Source organism: Lepus europaeus, chromosome 18 (genome assembly GCF_033115175.1).
Source record: "Lepus europaeus isolate LE1 chromosome 18, mLepTim1.pri, whole genome shotgun sequence".
Classification (NCBI taxonomy): Eukaryota; Metazoa; Chordata; class Mammalia; order Lagomorpha; family Leporidae; genus Lepus; species Lepus europaeus.
In genome coordinates, this window is record NC_084844.1 from 57,466,559 (window position 1) to 57,487,740 (window position 21,182).

Here is a 21,182-nt window from a genome sequence, read left to right on the forward strand (position 1 = left end):
TCTTATTTTTTACTGAGATCCATCCTCAATTGACTTTATACACATATGATTAACTCTATGTTAAGTAAATAATTCAACAAATAGTATGAAGAAGAGACCAAAAAAAAAGTGCTCTATTAGCTATCACAGATCAAAGAGAACAAATGGTGTTTGTCCCTTGGGACTGGCTTATTTTACTAAGTATGATGTTTTCCATATTTATCCATTTTGTTGCAAATGACTGGATTTCATTTTTATTACCACTGTGTAGTATTCCATAGAGTACATATCCCATAATTTTTTTATCTAGTCTTCAGTTGTTGGGCATTTAGGTTGATTCCATGGCATAGTTATTGTGAATTGAACTGCAATAAACATGGGGGTGCAGATAACTCTTTTTATTTGCTGATTTCATTTCCCTATGTAAATTCCCAGGATGGGGGTCATATGGTAGGTCTATATTCATATTTGTGAGGTATCTCCAAACTGTCTTCCACAGTGATTTTACCAGTTTACATTCTCACCAACAGTGGATTAGGATATCTTTTTTCCCCACATGCTTTCCAGCATTTGTTGTTTGTTGGTTTCTGAATGAAAGCCATTCTAACTGGGGTGAGGTGAAACCTCATTGTCGTTTTGATTTGCATTCCCCTGACAACTACTAATCCTGAATATTTTTTTAATGTGTCTGTTGGCCATTTGGATTTCCTCTTTTGAAAAATGTCAGTTTAAGTCCTTTGCCCATTTTATAACCAGATTGTTTGTTTTGTTGTTGTGGAGTTTCTTGATCTCTTTATATATTCTGGTTATTAATCCTTTCTCAGTTGAATAGTTTGCAGTTAATTTCGCCCATTCTGTTGGTTGCCTCTTCACTTTCCTGAGTGTTTCTTTTGCAGTACAATCAGATTGCTTTTCAATCTGATGTAATTCCATATGTTAATTTTGGCTTTGATTGCCTGTGCCTCTGTGGTCTTTTCCAAGAACTCTTTGCCTGTGCCAATATATTTTGCAGGGTTTCTCTGGTGTTCTCTAAGAATTTGATGGTATCAGGTTGTAGATTTAGATCCTTAATCCATTTTGAATGGATTTTTGTGTAAGGTGTAAGGTAGGTGTCTTGCTTCATACTTCTGCATGTAGAAATCCAGTTTTCCCAGCATCATTTGTTGAAGAGACTGTCCTTGCTCCAGGGATTGGTTTTAGCTCTTTGGTCAAATATAAGTTCGTTGTAGATGATTGGATTGATTTCAGTTGTTTCTGTTCTTTTCCGTTGACCTGTCCATCTGTTTTTGTACCAGTACCAGGTTGTTTTGATTATAACTGCCTTGTAGTATGTCTTAAAATCTGGTATTATGATGCCTCCAGCTTTGTTTTTGTTGTATAAGATGCTTTAGCTATTCAAGGTCTACTGTTTTTCCATATGAATTTCAGCATCATTTTTTCAGGTCTGAGAAGAACGTCTTTGGTATTTTGATTGGTATTGCACTGAATCTGTAAATTGCTTTTGGAAAAAATGGACATTTTGATTATCTTGATTCTTCTAATCCATGAACATGGAAGATTTTTTCCACTTTTTTGTATATTCTTCTATTTCTTTCTGTAATGTTTTGTAATTCTCATCATAGAATTTTTTTTTTTACATCCTTGGTTAAATTTATTCCAAGATACTTGATTTTTTTTTTGTAGCTATTGTGAATGGGATTGATCTTAGAAGTTCTTTCTCAGCCATGGTATTGTCTGTATGTACAAAGGCTGTTGCTTTTTCTGTATTGATTTTATATCCTGCTGCTTTACCAAACTATTCTATGAATTCCAATAGTCTTGCTGGTCTTTTGGATTCCCTTTATATAGAATCATGTCATCTGCAAATAGGAGTAGTTTGACTCCCTCTTTCCCAGTTTGTATCCCTTTGATTTCTTTTTCTTGCCTAATGGCTCTGGGAAAAACTTCCAGGACTATATTGAATTGCAGTGGTAGGAATAGGCATCTTTGTCTGTTTCCGGATCTCAGTGGGAATGCTTCCAATTTTTCTCCATTCAGTAGGACACTGGCAGTAGATTTGTCATAAATTGCCTTGATTGTGTTGAGGAATGTTCCTTTTAAACCCAATTTGCTTAGAGTTTTCATCATGAAAACGTATTGTATTTTATCAAATGTTTTCTCTGCATCTGTTGATAATCATGGTTCTTGTTCTTCAGTTTGTTAATGTGATGTATCATATTGATTGATTTGCGAATGTTCACCCATCCCTGCATACCAGGGATAAATCCCACTTGGTCTGGGTGAATGAGCTTTCTGATGTGTTGTTGGATTTGATTGGCTAGAATTTTGTTGAGGATTTTTGCATCTCTGTTCATCAAGGAAATCTGTAGTTCTTTCTCTGTTGTATCTTTTCTGGGTTTGGCAATTAAGGTGATGCTGTCTTCCTAGAAAGAATTTGAGAGGATTCTCTCCTTTTTAAGTGTTTTGAATAATTTGAGAAGTGTTGGAGTTAGTTCTTGTTTAAATGTCTGGTAGAATTCAGCAGTGAAACCATCCAGTTGTGGGCTTTTCTTTGTTGGGAGTGTCTTTATTACTGATTCAGTTTCCATCTTGGTAATGGGTCTGTTTAGGTTTTCTGTGTCTTCAGGGCTCAATTTAGGTAGGTTTTATGTGTCCAAGAATCTATCCATTTCTTCTAGGTTTCCCAGTTTGTTGGCATATGGTTTTCTTTGTAGTAATTTCTGATGATTCTATTTCGGTGGTGTCTTTTTGTCACATTTCCTTTTTCATCTCTGGTTTTATTAATTTGGTTCTCTCTCTCTCTTTTTTCAAAAAACCAGCTCTTTGTTTTGCTTATCTTTTATATATTTTTTTTTGTTTCTATTTTGTTGATTTCTTCTTTAGTTTAATTTTTTCTTTTCTCCTACTAGTTTTGAGTTTGGTTTGCTGTTGTTTTTCTAGATCTTTAAGATGCATTGATAGCTCATTTATTTGGTGCCTTTCCAATTTCTTGATGTAGGCACCAATTGCTATAAACTTTCCTCTTAACACTGCTTTTGCTGTATCCCATAAGTTTTGATAGGTTGTGTTGTCATCTTTATTTGTTTCCAGAAATTATTTGATTTATCCTGTGACCCATTGTTTATTCAGGAGCATGTTGTTTTTAGTCTCCTGTGCTTTGTCTTCTAACTCAGATATTCTTTCTTCTGCTTCACCGATTCTGTTGTTAAGGCTTTACACTGCATTTTTTATTTGTTATGTTAAATTCTTTATTTCCAAGATTTTGTTTTGATTTCTCTTTAAGATCTCAATTTTGTGGGAGAAATTTTCTTTCATGTCATGTGTGGATTTTATTAATTTGTGCATTTGCTTCTGATTTCTTTTTATTAATCTTATAATCAGTTTTTTGAATTCCATTTCTGACATTTCTTCAATCTCATCATCTTCACAATCTAGTATTGAGGTATTGTATTCTTTTGGGGGCATCATGTTGCCTTCTTTATTCTTGTTTCTTGAATTGATACATTGGTTATTCGGCATTTGTGGAGATACTTGATGGTTTCTTCTTTATGGAGCCTTTTATCTTTGGATTATGTGTGGATTAGTGGAGTGTCTGCTTTCAGGGAATACCTAATGTGGTGGGTGTGGCCAAGGAGCTCTGTACTCCAGGGTGGAGGGTGTATCTGAGGTGTCACACCCTGGTTTGTCCTGTTAAATCTCCTTTTCAAAGGGAAGGTTCCTTGACTTTTGGTATAGACTCAGCTGAGCCCTTTTTTTTTTTTTTTTTTTTTTTTTTTTTTTTTTTTTTTTTTGACAGGTAGAGTGGACAGTGAGAGAGAGAGACAGAGACAGAGAGAAAAGTCTTCCTTTTGCCGTTGGTTCACCCTCCAATGGTCGCCTCGGCCGGCGCACCGCGCTGAGCCGATGGCAGGAGCCAGGTGCTTCTCCTGGTCTCCCATGGGGTGCAGGACCCAAGTACTTGGGCCATCCTCCACTGCACTCCCTGGCCACAGCAGAGAGCTGGCCTGGAAGAGTGGCAACCGGGACAGAATCCGGCGCCCTGACCGGGACTAGAACCCGGTGTGCCGGCGCCGCTAGGCAGAGGATTAGCCTATTGAGCCGCGGCGCCGGCTTGAGCCCTTCTTCTTGATGGAGATCAGTGCCTGGGTGCTATGGGTATGTTATTCGTCCACTCTACCACAAGGACCACACAAAGGATCTGTGCAGTCCTCAGTGTAAGCTCAGATTCCCCAGCAATGTCCCTCACTAGGTAACCAGGGAGTCCTGATCGTGTGGAGCCTCCCACAGTGACTGCCCAAAGTCACAGTCATTTAATAACTACAGTCTCATTTGAGAATCAAAAATTCTTATTTCCTGCCTCTGAATTAACATTGTTTTGGATTTTGAGATCTGTTGACACAAAGTTACTGTGTTGCTTAGACACACATATAAGCAAACCTCCCATCCTTGTCAATGTCACATCAGTGGTCCTCAAGAAAAAAAATAAAGCAGTGATATGAAATTAAAAAAAAAATAATCCTTTTCCTCACATATTTAGATAGAATCCTTACCTTGCCACCACTGTAACATTTGTCCGCACCTGACTCTTGCCCAGAGTTTGGTGGGTGAGGCACAAGTCCCTTTGCTCCTGGAATGAAAAGCATCCTGGAGAGACAGGTGGGCAGCCGGAGTGACTTGTTTACAATATTGCATGGTATCTGCCATCGAGGATAATGAGCTAGAATGGGTCATATGGGTAATTTGAAATCTATAGAGAATCTCAAAATCTCATTTAGCCAGTAGTTTCAATCTTTCCACCGAATCTTTTATCACAATTGATAATTATCTAAATTGATTTATTGGAGTTTTGCTTTTCATTTAATTATTTTGGGACTGGTGGTAAAAAAAAGTGAGGCGTTATGAGACAGATAATGAGAAAGCTGCATGTAGGTGACTCATTTTTTAATACAATCCTTACGGTTATTTTTAAATTGATGATCTTAGAAAATTAAGAGCATCAATTATCATCAGTGCTTATGTTCAAAGGCCAACAGTTCTCAAAGTAATCAGCCTTTTTAAAAAAAAAATCTTGGAGTAGGCAGTTAGCCTAGAGGTTAAAATGCTTGCATCCCACATCAGAATGCCTGGGTTGGATTCCTGGCTCTGGCTCCTGACTCCAGCTTCCTGCCAATGCACATCTTTGGGAGCAGCGATGATAAATCAAATAATTGGGTTCCTACCACCCACTTGGAGATCTGGGGTGTGTTCATGACACCCAGCCCAGCGTCTAGCCACTGAAGCCATTTGGAGAGTAAACCAGCGGATGAGCACCCTCTCTTCCTGTGTGCTCTCTCTCTCTCTCTCTCTCTCTTTGCACATCTCAAATAAAATTTTTTTTTAAATAAGCAAAAAAAATTTTTTTAAATACCTTGATAAAGCTACTTCTCCAAGAAAATCTCATACATGTTCGAAAATGCAAAACTATCTAAGTGAATCGTTGCTCCTCTGGGAAGTGCCCTGTGAGGTTAGAACTAGGAAGACTGAAGCCTCAGTTTGGTTTTTGTGTGACAAATCCTTCTTTGTCACAAAAGTAATAGTATATGTGCACCAGGGCTCTTTCTGCCGACCCCCCAGTTCAGGCTCCCCCGTCTGTGACGTGCAGTTCCCCTTCCAGCCTTCTGGGCAAGAAGCACTGCCATGGGTACTGTGCCGGGGACAGGTGTTAAAGCTTGACTTGCCTGACTTGCGTTTCAAGGAAGTTGGTTTTGACTTGACTAGAGGGAGAACTATTGAATACACAGAATGCCCAGGGAGCAGAGGGACTGCCATGGGAGACCTGACTGCCTGTCACCGGACTTGGAGATCGTGTACACTGAAATGTTGCAGAAGCCATCTTTTTTAGACTACTTACCCCAAATTCTGTTTGGCCCTATACGTCTGTGATCCTGAGTTATGTGTAGCTTCTTGGACGTAACTGCTTGTATTTATTCATTATGAAGCCCTGTATGGCCACCTTTGAAATACCTGGGAACTCTGCTTACGCATTGCCATCCTGTGCCGCCCTCGTCACTTCCCACCTAGTGCACTGCCGTGGCCTTCGAGTGACTCCCTGAGTCCATTTGCCACCACTGTGTTGCTGAGACTAGTCGTTCTGAACTGCCAGCCCAATTATGGCACATACTGGTTTTCTGTTGCTGCAAATTACCACAAACTTCGCAGCTCAAACCATGGTCTTGATTGGAGCTGTCATTCTCACCAGGACTCTGAGGTCTCCTGTAGGCTCACTGGTTGTTGAGATTTCTGTGCGACTCCAGGAATGAGGTCCCTGTTCTCCTTCTAGCTGCTGCTCTTAGCTGCTCATGACCACCCATGGGCCATGGGGCCTGAAGGGTAGCTTTCAACAGGGCCTTCTTCTTCCAGGCAGTCAGGGTGTACAGGATTGCGATAGTTTAACAATTAATTTTGACATAAGTAGGGACTTCACCCTGGAGAATTCAGGCAGGTAGCAGACAGCATTTGGTGAGACCTGCTAACTATGGGACGTGGAAGAAGGCAACCTTGGTCAGTCTCAGGTCAGGCTGGTGGTTCAGAAGGGGCTGATGGACAGAGCTATTGGGCTGAGGGGTCGGGGCTCCATTTAAAGAAGGCTGCTGTTGGAGCTCTTCTCGTGGAGGAGCTTGGGGCTATTTGGCTGCACCTGCCCAGGAGCAGGATGGGTCAAGGCCCATTGGGCTGAGGGCAGTCCTCTGCCTTGGGCTCCCAGAGGCATCCCTGGGCCTGCAGAGCTGTCCCTCCAAGCCTCTATTGGGTGGGTCATGCTTGGCTGGCAGCATTGATTTTATGTTTATTTGTGAAAGGACAGAATATGAGCTTACCAAATAAAATATAATTTCAAATGTTATTAATGAAAGAATGTATTACATTCACTTTTAATGAGATCCTGGTGTTGCAAAATGGTTCTGTGTAATGAATCTCAGGAAATCAATGAAAAGTTTAATTACAGTTGTGGCAGTGTTGTATGAGAATATTGCTTTGGTCAATTTTAGTTGTACAATTTATCAACCCCTCTCTGCCTTTCTCTTTTAAATTAATTGCTTTGATAAAGTAAGTACAAATACATTCATTGTTAGCTTTTGATCTCTTTTAGCAATGTATGACAAAAATCAGATTTCCTCCTCAATAATAATAATAGTTGCTATCATTTTTATCTGCATTGCCATCTATAAATTTTACATGTTTGAAATTGGGCAGTGTTTCCATTTTGCAAATTTAGTCATTGTTAAGTCTTTCTAGAACATGGGCCTTTTCCCTTTGTCAGTTGTTTTGCAAATCACTTTCCCTTCTCAACCCCTCAGTAGACCCCATCATTCAGAAAAATGTATGTGCCAGGCTCTGGTAAGAATAAAAACAGTAGCAAAATACCTCCTTCTGTGATTCACACTTTTGCTTTTGTGTCGCCATGTATCCCTTTTAGTTTTGCACAAAACAGATTTTGTTTTTAGCACATTTCGTACTTTGACAGCTCAGTGATTGTGATGCTGTTTTGTTCATTACGATGGTAATTGACTTTTTAAAAAAATTTCTGTGTAGAACACAATACAAAATGTTGGCCTGGATATTTAGAGATATCTAAAGTGGCTCTTGATTTTTGGTGCCACCAGATTCACTGATTCTATACTGAGGAAGTTATAGTGGCTTTTTTTTTTTTTTTTTTTTTTTTTGACAGGCAGAGTTAGACAGTGAGAGAAAGAGAGAGAGACAGAGAAAGGTCTTCCTTCCGTTGGTTCACCCCCTCCCAAAATGGCTGCCACGGCCGGCACGCTGCGCCAATCCAAAGCCAGGAGCCAGGTGCTTTCTCCTGGTCTCCCATGCAGGTGCAGGGCCCAAGCACCTGGGCCATCCTCCACTGCCTTCCCGGGCCACAGCAGAGAGCTGGACTGGAAGAGGAGCAACCGGGACAGAATCCGGCGCCCCAACCGGGACTAGAACCTGGAGTGCTGGTGCCGCAGGCAGAGGATTAGCCTAGTGAGCTGCAGCGCCAGCCATATAGTGGCTTTTCTTTTAACCCCCTGCAGGGGTTTGTAAGTCGTCCACTTTTGACACTGGGTTCAAGGCCTTAAAATATGCCGAGGATCATTCTGACTGATTTTCTCTGTGGGTAGAAGCAGTTTACTGTCTCCTCCCTCAAACTCTCCCATCGATAGCACCTACCTTTCTTCCCACAGGATAGAACGCCTCCAATACAACAGAGAGGTAGGCTGGGTGCTAGGGCTCTTTCCTCCCGCCCTGGCTTGTCTGCAGCAAGGGAGGACTCGCCCAACTTCCTGGAGAACCACTTAGGACCCTGGTTCCGGGACACCAGCCTGTCCTCGAGCTTCTCACAGTGTCTGCTGTGACAGCTGTAAGGAAAGGAAAACCCTCCTCACAGAGAGGTGCTGTTGGAGTATCCTGCAGGGAGCTTTGTTGTTCGCTGTTCCTAAAAAAGATGCCTCTCGTGGTGGTCACTGAGAGTGTGTAGGTGAAGCTAGACGGACTGTCACTCGAGAGGCTTTTCCCCTCTTGGCAGCTGGGCAGGGTGTACCTGCGGCTGCAGTTTCTGAAAGCCCGGAGTCGCCATGGCGTTTTCTTTGGGGCATGAGTCACTACAGAATTGGAGCGCCAGCAGTTTCTGCCAGGATGTTGTCTCTCTTCAGTTGCCATCCCCAGCTGCCTTTGGTCGGTCGCCGCTCCTCAGTACCTTGCCCGCACTGCTTGTGCTGTGACTTGTAGCGCCACATCTGGCCCAGGGCAGGCCATCTGTCAAGCAGAGGGGACCTGAGACGAGGCGGTGCCTGCCTTCTGGCCTCGTCCTCCCTGCTTGTCTCCTGGACAGGTGGGCCACCATGACTTCTGATCAGCCTCCTGTTTGCCGTCAGCTGCTGATCTTCTGTAATCTCTGTCCCAACCTGCATCTTCATTTCTGAACCTGGCTCTTCTGTCTGCTTAGATCTGTGCACATCCCCTCTTCTCTGGAGGTAAGTCTTCCCCTGGGAGGTTTGAATGCACACCACATTGGGGAAGCCCTGAGTTCAAGGCAGGACCTCTTGCCCAAGGTACATGCTTTCTAGAGACTTGTGTTCTGGATAGCAATCTCAGTACATAGACTTAAGTCATTTTTGCAAACGGCCATTGAACCTAACCAGAGAAATACATGCAATGTCAAGGAACCTGAGTCTGATGTAGATAAGTAGGGTAGGGGCCAGTACATATGGTGGGACCAAAATGTCACCAGTAAGACTAGATTGAGAGATAGGACAACTGGTTATCTAGCATGCACTTGTTGATGTCGGTAGTGGGCCTTCCTGTCCTGTGTCGTATGGTCACTTCATGTTCCTGGACACGTGTGCTGCCTCATTCTCCCCTTCCTCTTTGTATAAAAGAATGGCATTTTCACACACGTTCCTTTGCACTTGCTGCCCATTGATACTGTCATCCACCCACCCAGGGTCAGCCATGGTCTCCTTGGCAGGTGACTCGAGAACTTTGTGTCTCACTCCCATCTCCCGTCTTGGCCTCCAGAGCTCTACTTTCAAGTCTCTTCCACTTCCTGGATATTTCTGCCTAGATGCTCCGCAGTTCTGGAGAAACAGCACATTGTCCTAGGGCTGGCTGGCTCCATTCATTACCTCTTCCTCTCATTTCCTGATTTCTGTAAATGTGACTTGGATTTCTTCTCCATGTCACGCAAGTTCAACACCTAACCTCTTATTCTTTTCTGGTTTTATTTTGTCTTCCTGCCTCTCAGTTATCAGGTCCTAACAATTCACTTAGCCAAAAATAACTCCTCGTAAATCTTCAGTTCCCACATTGACCACACTTGTTCGCAGTAGGTTAATAGAATAGCCTCTTAAATTGTTTCTCTGCAAAGTGTAGCCCTTGTAAGTGGTTGCACAAGTTGCTACAGGTTAAACTTCTACTTTGGGATTGCTTCCGTAAGTGGGACTGACAGTGATTTCCTACTGCCTACCATCAAAATATGACAGCTCTTTAAAAATATCATGGAAAATGTATATTGTGAAATAACTATGCATGGATTTAACAAAAGTTTTCGCACCAGAAATGACCGTGCCCTTTAATTCCATTTCCCACAAACTTCTTGATGTCTCTTTAACTTCCTTGGCTTGATGTTCTGCAGTTCAGCAGCCACCATCCTTCTTCTTCCTCCTGTGAGTACTGTTCTCTGCCTGGCACAGAGGTGGTGATAAAAATACGGCCTCGATCCTCACAGACAGACAGGGCTCCTGCCCTCTCAGTTTTTATTCCAGTGAGGAGCCAGGGTGTGGTAAGGCCTGGGAAGGAAAGAAAAGAATGATAATGCACCATTGAGTAACTAGGTGTGACAGGAAGGCTCTCCCTAAATAGTAACATCTTAAGGGCAGCTGTTTGGCCTAGTGGTTAAGATGCTGGTGAAGACACTCAGATTTGGGGCCAGCTACTCCAGTTTCCATCCAGCTCCCTGCTGAAGTGCTCATGCTGGGAAAGCAGTAGAAGATGGCCCAAGTGCCTAGGCCCCTGCCAACCATGCAGGAGACCCGGATGAAACTCCTGGCCTCAGCGTGGCCTGGCTTTACCCCTTGCAGCCATCTGGGGAGTGCATTAGCAGGTCGAAAATCTGTCTCTGTCTTTCTCTCTCTGTGACTCTTTCAAAAGGGTAAATGCATAAATCTTAACCAAAAAAAAAAAAAAAAAAAGGGCGGGGGGCGGTGCTGTGGCGTAGCGGGTTAAGCCACCGCCTGCAGTGCCGGCCTTGCATATAGGCGCCAGTTCGAGTCCCAGCTGCTCCACTTCCGATCCAGCTCTCTGCCATGACCTGGGAAAGCAGTAGACGATGGCTCAAGTCCTTGGGGCCCCTGTACCTGCGTAGGAAACCCAGAGGAAGCTCCTGGCTCCTGGCTTCGGATCAGCACAGCTCTGGCCATTGCAGCCAATTGGGGAGTGAACCAGCAATTGAAAGACCTCTGTCTCTCTCTGTCCCTCCTTCTCTCTCTGTGTAACACTGACTTTCATCAAATACATAAATAAATCTTTAAAAAAAAAAAAAACCTACATTCCATGTAGGAGTACCTTGAGCTTGATGCCTGGTTCCCAATTCCAGCTTCTTGCCAGTGCAGGCCCTGGGAGGCAGTGGGGATACTCATACAGTTGAGTGTTTGCTTCCTGGAATGGAGACATGGATTGAGTTCTCTTTGCCATGGCTCAGACCTGGCCATTGTGGGCATGGTGGCAGGGCAGGAAAGAGAGGCAACCAGCAAATGGGAAGCTCTTTGGTCTATCCATCTGTCTCTGCCTCTCAAATACATTTAAAAATTTAAAAAAGAAAAGAAAATATCTTAGAATCTGAAAGAAGAGAAAGAGCTAGCCATGGAGAGAGGCCTAGAAAATTAAAGTTCAAGGCCCCTGAGGCAAGAAGGAGCTTGGCACACTTGAACAACAGAAGATGACTGTGTAGAGCAGAGAGAAAGCCTAAGAGAGGTGTGAGACATACTTTTGGGCAGGGGAAAGAGTTTACATTTGATTCCAGGTGTAGCATCAGCTGTGAAGTGATGCCATCTGTTTACTTTTTAAAAACATCACTCTGAAGAAAACTAAGGTGGAAGCGAGGAAACCAGTTAGGGAGGAGGCTCCTGCCGTAACAGCTTGTGCTGAATCAGGATTTCTCAACCTCAGCACCATTGACACCACAGGCCAGAAGGTTCTTTCTTGGGTATGCAGTCCAGTGCACCATAGGTAAGATGTTAAGCACCCTCAGGGGCTGGTTCTGTGGTGTAGAAGGTTAAGCCTCTGCCTACAACACCAGCATCCTGTATGGGCTGCTCCATTTCCGATCCAGCTCCCTGTTAGTGTGCCTGGGAAGGCAGCAGAAGATGGCCCAAGTGTTTGGGCCCCTGAACCCACATGGGCGACCCAGATGAAGCTCCCAGCTCCTGGCTTCGGCCTGGCCCAATCGCAGTTGTTGTGGCCATTTAGGGAGTGAACAGTGGATGGAAGAAATGTTTCTCTCCCCTCTCCCCAACTTTGCCTTTCAAATAAATAAAATAAATCTTTAAAAAAACAAATGAAGAAGCACCCTCAGCTTCTTCCCACGAGAAGACAAGTGGCACCCTCCCCTCCCAAGTGTGGTATCTGAAAATGTCTCTAGACATTACCGTATGTCCCTGGGGACAAAGCCATTCTGGTTGAGAACCACTGCACCAGATGGTGGCTGTCTTGATGGGTTGAAATGGGTGGCAGAGGTAGAACTGACAGTGTTTTACACGTTGAGTGGGAAAGGAGAGGATACAGGATGCCTCTTAGGGTTTTGGTTGATGAATCTAAGTAGATGATGTCACCCACTTGAGATGCTTGACATTGGTCCTTCTCCCCTTTGGGCCTGCTCTTGGAATCTTGCAGCTACCTGGCAGTTACTTGCCTCACCATCCTCTTCCTTTTCCTGAAGCTGCAGTTTCAATGCCATCTTCTTGACACTGTCCCAGATCAGCTCAACCAGTGGTGACACTTTTTCCAGGTACCTGCAGCGCCATATCAGTTCTACCCTTGGACAATTGCTGGTTCTGCTAGAGTCTGTTGATCCCAGGAGAAGAGCACTAGGGCTACCAAAAAGGAGCAGCTGTATTGATGTTTGAGTTGCCTGGCTTAGCTCCTGCGCCTTGCCTCCTTTTTTTTTTTTTTTTTTTTTTTCTTGGTTAACATTTATTTATTTAATTGAAAGAGTTAGAGAGGTAGAGAGAGAGAGAGAGAGGTCTTCCATCCGCTGGTTCACTCCCTAAATGGGCACAACAACCAGAGCTGTGCCAATCCAAAGCCAGGATCCAGGGGCTTCTTCCAGGTCTCCCACATAGGTGCAAAGGCCCAAGGACTTGGGCCATCTTCTACTGCTTTCCTAGGCCATAGCAGAGAACTGGATCAGAAGTGGAGCAGCCAGGACTCGAACTGGTGTCCATATGGGATGGCAGCACTGCAGGCAGGAAATTTTCCTGGTAGGCCCCAGCACCAGCCCGAGCACCTTGCCTCTTTCTTTGGTTCTTGTTGGTGGCTGTAGGATTACCATCACTTACCCGTACACCATCTGTTATAGGCAAGCCTCTCACTAGGCTTTGGAGTTTGAATTGAGGTCCTTGTTATTTGCTACCTAATGTTCTATGTCCGTCATCTCCTGTCTACTCAACAGCAAAAGCAAAACCTACATCTTTATCCCCTATGTTGCCTACTGCCTAGCACAGTACTGATCGTGAATTTGCTATTCAGTAAATGTTTGTTGAATGCATAAGTAAATGATAGACTCTGGAAGGCCTGTCTTTTATTATTTTTTTTTACTTGCAAGTATATAGACTTAAAATTAACATTTTTCTGTAATTAACATATACTTTTTTAGAATCAGAAAAAAGGTAAATTTGTTTTAAATGAAAGAAGATTTAGCCTACAGCTTACGCTGTGAATGTAACCAATTGGTTTATATGGGAGATGGTTTGTTCTTCACCTTTCTGGCTTGTACAGTGGGGATCTTGCTGGTAACCATGCGTCTGCCCTGTTTCTGTGTCACAGCTCTAGTTGTAAGCACCACCTCAGCTGGCTTTGCGTTGGCTCCGGGACCTTTCGACTGGCCCTGCTTCCTGCTCACTTCTCTCGGAACAGGCCTTGCCTCCTGCGCTGCCAACTCCATCAACCAGGTCAGTGTCTCACCTTTCTGTGGCATCACGGTGTCGTCGCTTTTCCCCAGGTGCTCTTGACAGACTTTGAAAACCTTCCCAGTCACATCATGGAGAACCACTGGGAACTCGTAGCACTGAATATCCTGTAGAGCTCTGTCAGTTACATCTCTATTTTGCCTTTTCTTTGGAGGTGAGTGGTTTTCAGATATGATCAGGTTATGAGTACAGTAGACTTCAGAAAGTTTGTGGAAAATAGACATAAAGAATAAGTTTATTTTGGTACAAAAGAATTTTGAAATTCATGAATAGTTTTATTTCATAATACCTATTTTTTTCCTAAACTTTTTGAAGACCTTTCATATACATGGATTTCATAATTTTTTTGCACTGTAATAAACCTTTTAATTCCATTTTCCCCAAACTTTTTGACATACTCTTGTAGGCTTCCAGTGACTAGGATACCTTGTGTTTTTAAAAAAATGTATCAGAACTGTTGTGGCCTTCTGTTCTTGGTAGTGTCTGAGTTTATCTGTATCAGGTATATTCCTCTGATCTTGTCATAGCATGTGCTGTTCTTTCTTTCTTTAATTTCTTCGCATTTTTAGCCACCACTATACGAAGCAGAATTTATCTTAAACAAGCATATGCATCTTAAAAAAAAAAGCAATAATTCAGTACATAGCTAACTTGGTATACAGAATCATATTAAAAACCAATTAGTGCAGGCGCCGTGGCTCAATAGGCTAATCCTCTGCCTTGCGGCGCCGGCACACCAGGTTCTAGTCCCGGTCGGGGCACCAGATTCTGTCCTGGTTGCCCCTCTTCCAGGCCAGCTCGCTGCTGTGGCCAGGGAGTGCAGTGGAGGATGGCCCAAGTACTTGGGCCCTGCACCCCATGGGAGACCAGGAGAAGCACCTGGCTCCTGCCATCGGATCAGCGCGGTGCGCCAGTCGCAGCACGCCGGCCGCGGTGGCCATTGGAGGGTGAACCAACGGCAAAGGAAGACCTTTCTCTCTGTCTCTCTCTCTCACTATCCACTCTGCCTGTCAAAAAAAAAATTTTTTTTTTTAATTTAAAATAAAATAGAATTAAAAAAAAATTAGCATGATATTTTCATGTGTGCTTTTTTCCTTCATTATTTTAAACATCAAAATCATTCCCCAAAATAGTTTTTCTTCCCTGCCTGGTCACTGTGTTCTGCCGTAGCTTTGTGGCTTTCTCATAAGATACGATAGTGAGAAGGTCTTGGCGAAAACTTCAGGGAAATCGTTTACACCCCCAGAACACCCAAGAGGAATTGGCACAGTGTTTAAACAGGAACTCGAGTTAGCAGCAGGAAAACAGCTTGGCTGAGTCCGTTGGTAAGTTGCTAGCCTGCAAAATGTGGGAATTTCATTCGATAATGATTAAAGAGCATTGTGTTTCTATAATGTATTATCAGCTCTTTGGGGACCGATCAATCTAGTTCACAGAAGTTTTTGTTGTTATTTTTTAATGGCAAAACAGTCTTAGAGTGAGGTTAAAATAGCCCTAGTGCTTTAGCAGAAGTACTGTTCCCTTCTGTGAATCACGGTCCAGTCTTTTCTGAATTGTTCCTTTTGCCACCCTCCCCGTATATCTTGGCAAAGAGAGCAGCCGTGGTTTCATCACGCACATAATTTTCATGAAAATTTGAATAAAACACAATATAAGCAAAATGGATTTATCTGCTGGTATTGAGTCTATTTTTCAATTTTTTTCTAATACATTTATTTAGTTCTAGATTTATGTCAAGAAGTTAAACCAGGAACATTCTATTTTTTTTTTTTTTTTTTTTTTTTGCTTACTTTTAAAACAAGTCAAATAAAAGCACATGGATTCAGTGGAAGAGGAAAAAAAAAAACTAAAAAGCATTAAATAGTGAGAAATCCCTAGTATTAGGAAAGAAAGTTGTGAATTGAAGCTGCTCCCCCTCTCACCCTCTGCCCCCCCCCCCCAAAAAAAAGAAGAGGTAGTTCAAGAATTTGGTATGAAAATAATCTTGTCATTAATAGCAAGAAAGTTTCTGGATAGAAAAAAATGGAATGATTTAAATTTAGGCAGAAGTGAACAGAAAATGAACGTAGGACAAGGTTTTAGACATTTTAAAAGGACTGTGTGTTTAGATGGCTGCTTGATTTTGTAATCTGCAGAACTGTATTTGCTGTAGGGGTGGGGTGGCTTCTGTAAGTTTTAGAACTACTGAGGAAAGCTGCAGAATACGCGATGGGATTCTTTCTGGTACCAGGAGTGGCAGCGTCTGTGTCTTCTGTGACTGTTTCCCTCTCGGGTTGGTTTTCCAGCACGGTGCTGCCTCTCACGTATACCTGCCCCTGCCGGGCTTCCCCTGGGAGGCCACGTCGTGTTCCCCTCCAGGCCTCTTCACTGATGTTGGTTCTTAAGCCATGCTTGTTGTGCCGGTGAATTTCTCTTGTCTTCTTCCATCCATCACATTATGTCTCTCACTTGGTCGGGCTCTGACTTCATTTGGAAGCACAACAGTACCTAAAAAATCTTCATGATTCCCAGCATAGCAAAATCCTAGTGCTATTATGGTATCCACCTGCTTCCCAGATTACAGTATTTCTTCAACATTAGGTTGGAAATATTATTGTTCCAGTGTTATCAGGCAGTCTCCTAAATTTTAATATTTATTTATTTGAAAAGCAGAGTAAGAGAGAGAGAATACATAGAGAGAGCTTCCATCCACTGGTTCACTCCCCAGAACGCTGCAATAGCCAAGGGTGGGCCAGGCCAAAGCAAGGAGCCAGGAACTCCATCTGAGTGTCCCACATTAGGTGGCAGGAAGCTAAGTACTTGGGCCATCATCTGCTACTTTCCAGGTATATTGACAGGAAGCTGGATTGGAATTGTGGAGTAGCTGGGATTAGAACCAAGCACTCCAGTATGGGATATGGGTGTTCCAAAAGGCAGCTTAGCCAGCTGTGCCCTAACGCCCGCTTTGGTGTTGAAAACTTAAGCGAAAAGAGCTTGAAGCCATTTCTATTAGTGCTTTTAAATACAATAAGGAGGGCCCTGCGCTGTGGCGTAGCTGGTAAAACCGCCATCTGTGGAGCCAGCATCCCATAGGGGCGCTGATTTGAGTCCCAGTTTTGATCCAGCCCCTGCTAATATGCCCAGGGAAACAGCAGAAGATGGCCCAAGTCCCTGGGCCCTTGCATCCATGTGGGAGACCAGGAAGAAGCTCCTGGCTCTTGGCTTCAGATCAGCCCAGCCCCAACTGTTGCAGCCATTTGGGGAGCAAACCAGTGGATAGAAGATCTCTTTCTTTGTCTCTCTCTCTCTCTCTCTCTCTCTCTAACTCTGCCTTCAAATAAATAAATAAATTTTAAATAAATAGGATAAGCAGAACCAAGAATGCTGGGCAACAAGGATTTACTTTGAGTTTTTTAACAGCAGACAGGTGAAGAAGCAGCCCTTAGCAAAGAATGAGAGCAGACTGCTTTTTCCTGTTGTAGACAATTGGTGTTCAGAACGCACACATGCAGCCGGTCTATACAAACATACTTCAGCTTCTAATGGGGTTCTGTAGGAAGAAAAATTTCCTTTTGTGTTCATAAAAGGCTTCAAATAAGGTTTTATATATGAAGTTTTTTAAAAATACTTTTCTTTGAGCTGTTACTCATTTAGTTCTGAGCTTCTTCTTTGTACCCTTTTTTCTGTGATCTTTCTGTGAAAATAGAAAAAAAAAATAAAGCTTTGCAAAGCAATTTCCACATTTGTTTTAAGAAGAGAAAATGAGATTCAGCTTCTGATTTATGGAGCAGTGACTAGTGAGTGCATAAAGAGATGTATAAGAAACCACTAGCGTTAAAATGTTAAAAGAAATTACATACATGTTTTTTAATATATATACATGCTTCATTCGAAACCACAGTGTAGCTTTCAAGCGAGTATTACATCAAAGGATGAAAGCTATCCATAAAATGTTTTTAATTTAACGACTGAAAGATAAAATGTTATGGATGGTTTTCACTGACCAAATCTTAGGAAACAAGCGACAAACTGAATAGTTGAATAAATTCCAGTGGAATTAATTCAGAATTAGAAAAAGATGAGTATTGTCAGGAACTTATAACAACTATTTTGTGTATTTAACATGATGTTAGAATAACAGGCCGTAATTGGGATTATTTTACTTATGCTACATATACAGTAGTTCCCCAGCCCCAGTCTGAGGTATGCCTGTATAGGAAAAAACATAACATGTATATGGTTACATACTATCCATGGTTTCAGGCTGCCACTGGAGGTCTTGGAACATACTCCCCTCCTGTATGGGATGTGGTGTCCAAGTTGGGTCTTAACTGCCATGCCAAACACCTGCCCTGAATTATTCTTTTAAAAAGCAACAGTGAAAAAAAACTTATTTTAGAAGTATTTTCATTGCACACCAGTGAGAAAAATGTAGATAAGCAAAAATAGCACTAACATTTTAAAAAGTTTTTTATTTGAAACTGACAAATAAAAAGGGCACTTTTATGTGACACCATGTGATGTTTTGATACACGGGTGCACTGTGTGGTGTTCCTGTGAGGCGACCACCTGTCTCCTCAAGCATTTAATGTTTCTTTATTGTGAAAATATTCAAAACCCTCTCTTCTAATTTTTCTCATCACTGTCGTTGGAGAAAAACATAGTGCATTACGGAACGCCGGAACACCTTTCAACACCTTATCAAACCCTTCCCCAGCCTCCCTGCCTCCTGTTCTCCCCAGCCTGCAGTAATCGCTGTTCCTCTTTAACTCCCTATCTTTAGATTCCACGGCTTTTTAGGATAAGTGTTTTACTTCAGTTTAGTTTTGAATTTACAGAGCAAAAATTAGGAAGCAGTACAAGGAGTATTGCCTTATTCCCTTTTTTTTTCCCATCTAAACTCCAGGTCATGTGTTGCCTGTCTGTCTTTGCCTGACTGACATAACATAATGACTGTGGTTCCATCTGTGGTGTTGTGAATGCCAAGATCCCATCCTTCTGTATGGCTGGAGCGTGTTCCCTTGTGTATGTGCACCCCATTTTCTCCAGCCACGTATGTGTGGGCGCACACTTAGGATGTTCCCATCCCTTGGCTCTCGTGAATGATGCTGCAGAAAACTTGGGGGTGTAGATCTGTCTTCAGACTTGATGCCATGTCCCTTGGCTGTATACCCAGTGTGTTGATTGCTGGATCGTAGGGTAGCTCCATTTTCAGCTTTTGGAGCCATCTCCGTCCTGTTTCCCACAAGCGGTGAACTAATTTACATTCCCTACACCAGCACTTGTTATCGTTTGCCTTGATTATCTTGCCAGTCTAGCTGGCGTGAGGAAACGAATCATGGTGCTTTTGATCTGTATTTTCCTGATGATGATGAACATTTTTTCTTTATGTACCTGTTTACCATTTGTATGTCTTCCTTTGAGAAATGTTTATTTAAATCCACTCCCTATTTTTAAAATTGGATTATTTGGTTTTTATACTATTGACTTGAAGTCCTGATATGTTCTGATTATTAATCCTTGGTCAGGTGTGTAACTCACAGATCTCTTCTCCTATTCTGTAGGTTGTCTCTCCATTCTTTTGTCAGGTGTGTAACTCACAGATCTCTTTCTCCTATTCTGTAGGTTGTCTCTCCATTCTTTTGGTTGCTTCCTCTGCTGTGCACTAAGCTGTTTATTGACGAAATTCCATTTGTCCATTTCTGGTTTTGTTTCCTGTCCTTTTGAGTTCTTAAAAACTGCTTGCACATTTCTATTTCTTCTGTGTTTTCTTCTAGTATTTTAATAGCTTCATGTCTTACATTGAGGTCTTTCATCCGTTCTAGGTTGATTTTTGTTCATGGTGGGAGATAGGGGTCTAGCTTCACTCTTTTGCATGTAGACATCCAATTTTCCCAGCACCGTTTATGGAAAAAACTGTCCTTTTTTCCAGTGTGTGCTCTTCAACGTGTTTGTCAAAGATCACTTAGCTGTCATTGTGTGAGTTTGCTTTTGGGGTCTCTGTTCTGTTCACTGGTCTGTGTGTCTGTTTTTATGCTAACACCATGCTGTTATAACAACTGTAACTTTGTAATATATTTTAAAGTTAGATAGTGTATTGCCTCCTGTTGCCTTTGCTATCCTGAAGATTGCTTTGGCTATTCCAGACAATAGTATTTCCATTTTTATTTTCCCTTATATGTCTGATTTTTGTACATATTACAGCTATAGCAGAGGAAAAAAGAATCTGCTTTCATGGTGCTTAGATACGGCCACCCCAAATACAAGGGTACTCCAGAAAGTTCATGGAAAAATAGAATTAAAACATGCTTGTTTTTGATGTAAAGATAAAATTGAAAGCATAGTATTGTTATAACATGTATTTCTCCACAAACTTCCGCATATGCATGCAGTTCAAACTTTTTTTATACCCAAAATACACTTCTCTTTTGGTTTCATTTTTCCATGAACTTTTTTGAAGTACCTTCATAGATCCATGTGTTAATATTTTGGTTAGATTATTAAAGACTTTCCACACATACATTTTTACATGTAAGTGTATGTATGTGTGTGTGTGTCAGGGAAATTATTTATATCATGTTTATGGTATGTATGTATGTTTCCATAAGATGTCATGAATATCCTTCCAAGGTACTTCAAAAAAGTCATGGAAAGTGAGTACTGGGAAATAGTCTTTGTTCCAAAATAAACAACTTTTTGTTCCGTTCCCCCACAAGCTTTTTGAGGTACACTCACATTTGGCACATTGTGATTTTAAGGATTATATGTGGCTATTCCTTGATTTACTTCATTGGTTCCTCTTTATTGGACATTTTAGTAATTTTTAGCTTTTTTTTTTTTTTTTTTTTTTTTTTTGCCCATGTAAACAGTGCTGAGCTGAAATTCTTATAGCTAAATCATACCAGACATCATTATTTCTTTTGATAGATTGTGATATATGCAAAACTATGTTACATTCTTTTTATAAGGTTTATTTGTTTATTTTAAAGGTAGAGTTCCAAAGAGAGATCTTATCCAGTGGTTCACTCCCCAAATGGCCACAATGGCTGGGCCTGTGCCAGGTGAAACTAGGGGCCTAGAACTCCATCCAAGGTCTCCCATGTGGGTGGCAGGGACCCAAGCACTTGAGCCGTCTTCTACTGCTTCCCCAGGTGCATTAGCTGTGAGCTGGCTAGAAGGCATAGAACTAGAACTGCAACTGGTGCTTATCTGGGATGCTGGCATCATAGGTCACTGCTTAACCATCTGTACCACAACACCAGCCCCTATGGTGTTTTCAAAATAAAGGGTTAAAATAAAATAAGACGTCTATTTTAAGTATAGCTAAATGTCTTTCTTCCCAGACAGTCTTGTTTCTTTATTGATGTGAAATCAACTTCTGTTTGGCAGTGTAGTAAAGTGCTCATCACCAACAGCTATGAAAGAAATCTTGGCCAGGTTTATAAATGATGTTTGCTGTGTGTCTTTTTAATTCAAGTGGCTTTATTTAACTTTTGGAATTTATTTATTTAAGAGGCAGAG

General features: G+C 42.1%; 1 protein-coding gene across 1 annotated transcript in view; it reads left to right on the forward strand.

Moving 5' to 3' along the window:
* The window catches only part of LOC133776783 (protoheme IX farnesyltransferase, mitochondrial), a 145,071-nt gene that overhangs the window by 26,509 nt on the left and 97,380 nt on the right, over positions 1 to 21,182 (forward strand). The window contains exon 4 of the mRNA XM_062216014.1: positions 13,540 to 13,664. Within this exon, the coding sequence (XP_062071998.1) occupies positions 13,540 to 13,664 (125 nt within the window). The remainder of the gene's footprint in view (positions 1 to 13,539; positions 13,665 to 21,182) is intronic.